General features: G+C 30.8%; 1 protein-coding gene across 1 annotated transcript; it reads right to left on the bottom strand.

The window, feature by feature from the left end:
* Window positions 1–3,097: 3,097 nt before the first annotated feature.
* Window positions 3,098–4,839, bottom strand: LOC133796285 (uncharacterized). Its single transcript, XM_062233758.1, has 4 exons — window positions 4,658–4,839; window positions 3,806–4,550; window positions 3,428–3,727; window positions 3,098–3,157 (listed from the first exon to the last, which is right to left on the bottom strand). The coding sequence occupies exons 1-4, from the start codon at window positions 4,837–4,839 to the stop codon at window positions 3,098–3,100; spliced, it is 1,287 nt and encodes a 428-aa protein (XP_062089742.1).
* Between the last annotated feature and the right edge of the window lie 315 nt (window positions 4,840–5,154).

A 5,154-nucleotide genomic window follows, 5' to 3' on the forward strand; every position in this document is an offset into this window, starting at 1 on the left:
CCTAAGAATGTAAACCTCAAACCAAATGGCATCAAATATTGAACAACTAGGGTAAATGGTATCTAATTTTGTTCTCAAAATTAAAAGTTTTATCCATTAAGCTATTTTTATAATCCAAGTGTCTTTAAACAACTAAGTTTTAAATTTAAACCGTTAAGCTTTAAATTTAAACCCCTTACCTAAGAATTTAAACCACTAAGCTTTAAATTTAAACCACTAAGGTTTAAATGTAAACCACTTTCATAAAACTTTAAACCACAATGCAGATGGCTTCAAATTTTGAACCACATGGCTAAATGGAATTAAATTTTGAACCACAAGGCTAAATGGTATCAAATTTTTATCCATTAAGCTCTATTTATAATCCAACTCTATTTAACAAACTATGTTTTAAATTTAAACCCCTAAGCTTAAAATTTAAACCCCTATGTTTTATATTTAAACCACTAAGGTTTAAATTTAAACCACTTGCCTACAACTTTAAACCACAATAAAAAAGGCAACAAATTTTGAACCACATGGCTAAATGGAATCAAATTTTGAACCACAACTCTAAATGGAATCAAATTTTGAACCACAATTTATAAATTTTGAACCCCTAAGCTAAATGACATCAAATTTTGAACCCCAAGGATAAATATTATAAAATTTTGATCCAAAATTTATGTATTTTTATCCATTCAGCTCTATTTATAATCCAAGTCTCTTTTACCCTCAATGTTTTAAATTTAAACCACTAAGCTTTAAATTTAAACCACTAAAGTTTAAATTTAAACCATTTGCCTTAAACTTTAAACCCCAAGGCTAAATGGTATCAAATTTTTATCTATTAAGCTCTACTTATAATCAAACTCTATTTAACCAATTATTTTTAAATTTAAACCTAATTTCTTTATTCGTCAAAAATTTTAGACCAGAAGTTGTTAGTGGCAAAAAAAAAAAAAAAAAAAATTATATATTTTATTTTTAGGTGTGACTGTGCGCCGCGGCCCATATCAATTAGAGTCGCGGCGCCCAGTGACAAATAATTGCTATTTTTTGTTTCATTCTGAGCGCCGCGACTCTAATGTCTAAAGGTTCTGTGCGCCGCGGCGGGGAAAATGGCACCAAATTTTAATTGCGATTTAAAATTTTTTATCTATTAAGCTCTATTTATAATCCAAGTCTATTTAAACCACTAAGCTTTAATTTTAAACCGTTTAGCTTTAAAGTTAAACCACTTACCTAAGAATGTAAACCTCAAACTAAATGGCATCAAATATTGAACAACTAGGGTAAATGGTATCTAATTTTGATCTCAAAATTAAAAGTTTTATCCATTAAGCTATTTTTATAATCCAAGTGTCTTTAAACAACTAAGTTTTAAATTTAAACCGTTAAGCTTTAAATTTAAACCCCTTACCTAAGAATTTAAACCACTAAGCTTTAAATTTAAACCACTAAGGTTTAAATGTAAACCACTTTCATAAAACTTTAAACCACAATGCAGATGGCTTCAAATTTTGAACCACATGGCTAAATGGAATTAAATTTTGAACCACAAGGCTAAATGGTATCAAATTTTTATCCATTAAGCTCTATTTATAATCCAACTCTATTTAACAAACTATGTTTTAAATTTAAACCCCTAAGCTTAAAATTTAAACCCCTATGTTTTATATTTAAACCACTAAGGTTTAAATTTAAACCACTTGCCTACAACTTTAAACCACAATAAAAAAGGCATCAAATTTTGAACCACATGGCTAAATGGAATCAAATTTTGAACCACAACTCTAAATGGAATCAAATTTTGAACCACAATTTATAAATTTTGAACCCCTAAGCTAAATGACATCAAATTTTGAACCCCAAGGATAAATATTATAAAATTTTGATCCAAAATTTATGTATTTTTATCCATTCAGCTCTATTTATAATCCAAGTCTCTTTTACCCTCAATGTTTTAAATTTAAACCACTAAGCTTTAAATTTAAACCACTAAAGTTTAAATTTAAACCATTTGCCTTAAACTTTAAACCCCAAGGCTAAATGGTATCAAATTTTTATCTATGAAGCTCTACTTATAATCAAACTCTATTTAACCAATTATTTTTAAATTTAAACCTAATTTCTTTATTCGTCAAAAATTTTAGACCAGAAGTTGTTAGTGGCAAAAAAAAAAAAAAAAAAAATTATATATTTTATATTTAGGTGTGACTGTGCGCCGCGGCCCATATCAATTAGAGTCGCGGCGCCCAGTGACAAATAATTGCTATTTTTTGTTTCATTCTGAGCGCCGCGGCTCTAATGTCTAAAGGTTCTGTGCGCCGCGGCGGGGAAAATGGCACCAAATTTTAATTGCGATTTAAAATTTTTTATCTATTAAGCTCTATTTATAATCCAAGTCTATTTAAACCACTAAGCTTTAATTTTAAACCGTTTAGCTTTAAAGTTAAACCACTTACCTAAGAATGTAAACCTCAAACCAAATGGCATCAAATATTGAACAACTAGGGTAAATGGTATCTAATTTTGATCTCAAAATTAAAAGTTTTATCCATTAAGCTATTTTTATAATCCAAGTGTCTTTAAACAACTAAGTTTTAAATTTAAACCGTTAAGCTTTAAATTTAAACCCCTTACCTAAGAATTTAAACCACTAAGCTTTAAATTTAAACCACTAAGGTTTAAATGTAAACCACTTTCACAAAACTTTAAACCACAATGCAAATGGCTTCAAATTTTGAACCACATGGCTAAATGGAATTAAATTTTGAACCACAAGGATAAATAATATCAAATTTTTATCCATTAAGCTCTATTTATAATCCAACTCTATTTAACAAACTATGTTTTAAATTTAAACCCCTAAGCTTAAAATTTAAACCCCTATGTTTTAAATTTAAACACCTTGCCTAGAAATTTAAACCGCAAGCCTTAAATAAATAAGATTAACTGATAAATTTGTCATAATTTAAAGATGATAATCTACCATCTTTTATAACCTTTTTCTGTCAAATTCATCTCTCACTAATATCAATTCCTATTTTTCATAAATTAAATAGATAATAATATAATAAAAAACAAATGTACTTTAATAAATGTATAAGCATTCTTATCCACAAGTCCACAACGCAACAAATATGTATAACATTGCATCTTTATAGTCTTTAGACTGCAACAGATAACAACAGTTCATGCTTTCATGCATAATGCACTGTACTCAAGGATAATAATCAATCTCAATGATCATGATATGTATGCAATTCACAACTCAATGTTATCCTTCTTTTAGAATTGGTTGGCTTTTACAATTCTTTCTATTATGCCCCAATATTCCGCAATTTCCACACTTGACTGTTCGAACATGCTTGGGAAACTCTCCTGTTGATGGAATTCTCCTGTTGATGGAATTCTTTTTTTCTTGGGACGTCCTTGTGTTTACTTTGAATTTTGGAGCTTTCATGCTATCTCCTATAATTTCATCTGGGACACTCCAATCATCTTTATCTGGAAGAGGATTAATTGATCCTGCATATGTCTCTTTCAAAACAGAATTTTTATACCAATTTGAGCAAAATTTGTACTTATCCAAGTACTTGCTTTCAATTGTTGCAATAGCATGTGCACATGGAATTCCCTCTAGTTGAAATTCATTACATGTGCACATATGTTGTTCCAAGTCGACAACAAACACTCGATCACCATATGTGACACTAGATTTCATTGCATCAATTACATCTACCTGTGAAACAATACAATTATTAAGCAATAAAATTAAAATCCGAACAAAAAGAAAATAAATGTAACTTTAATAACATACCTTCATTAGAAATGCCACATCAAGTTTGATCTCCATTTCATCATTTGCCCATTTTGTCACCTCAACAAATTGGTTGATTGCTGCTTCTTTTCTTGTTGAAAACCATCTTTGAAGCATCTCTCTTATAGCTTCTATTAACGACGTTATAGGCAATTCTCTCGCATGCACAATTGCTGCATTTATAGATTCGACAATGTTACTTGTAAGAATGTTATACCTTTTCGTTGGAAAGAATGGCCGAGCCCATTTTTCTGGTTTTGCTTCCAAAAGATAAGTGGTCATTTCAGGGCTAATTTTCTGTAATTCAGCCATGGCAGAATAATATTCTTGAGCTGAGTACGCTCTTGAAGCAGTTTCAAATATGGCATGCACATGTAATCCCCTAAACTTAGTCCTCAGATTTTGCTTCAAATGATAAAGACAAACTCCATGATATACACCAGGATACACTTGTTCAACTGCATTTTTGATGCTTTTATGCCTGTCAGATACTATGCACAAGTTTTCTCGATCTCCTATTGCTTCTTTTAGTCTTGTAAAGAACCATATCCATGCATTGTCATTTTCTGAATCCCCAATTCCAAAGGCGAGCGGAAAAATTTGATTGTTTCCATCTTTAACACAAGCTGCATACAGTGTACCTCCACATTTCGTCTTTAAAAATGTTCCATCTACCACTATAACTGGTCTACATTGCTTCCATCCATCTAATGAAGCCCCAAAAGCAATAAACATGTATTTAAACCTGTAAAATTTAAATAAAAAAACAACCAATTCCTAGAGATGTAAGATATGGATTGTAATCAGTAAAGCCTTTAATGTAGGAATGCAAATCATAAATATTATTAATACCTGTTTTCTTCATCTTTACATACTCTTGTGATAGTTCCTGGGTTGGCCAACTGTAGCATATACAAATATGAAGGCAACAATGCATAACTTTCCTCATTTGACCCTCTAACATCATCAGCTGCAAGTGTTTTTGCTCTCCAGGCTTTATTGTATGTTACACCTACCCCATGTTCATCTCTCATGTCTCTTATTATTTGCCTTGGTCGATAGGTTGATCCTGGTCACGAAACTTCTCTTTGAAGTAACTACTGATGGCTTTTGCACTTGCTTGTCTATTTTCAAAATTTCTGTGATTTAAGGAGCATGTGTGGTGTTTATGGTATTTGATAACTCGAAAGTAGTCTGATACTTTTGAGCTTCTTGCACGTACATACCAGCCACAATTCTCATCTATGCATTTTGCCCAAAATGCTTCTGAACATGATTTTTGAATTCTATACTGAAAGTGTTTCTTGATGGCTATTTTCGCAAGTGTATGTTTTAGATCAGTCTTTTTC

The sequence above is a fragment of the Humulus lupulus genome, chromosome 8 (assembly GCF_963169125.1).
Source record: "Humulus lupulus chromosome 8, drHumLupu1.1, whole genome shotgun sequence".
NCBI lineage: Eukaryota > Viridiplantae > Streptophyta > Magnoliopsida > Rosales > Cannabaceae > Humulus > Humulus lupulus.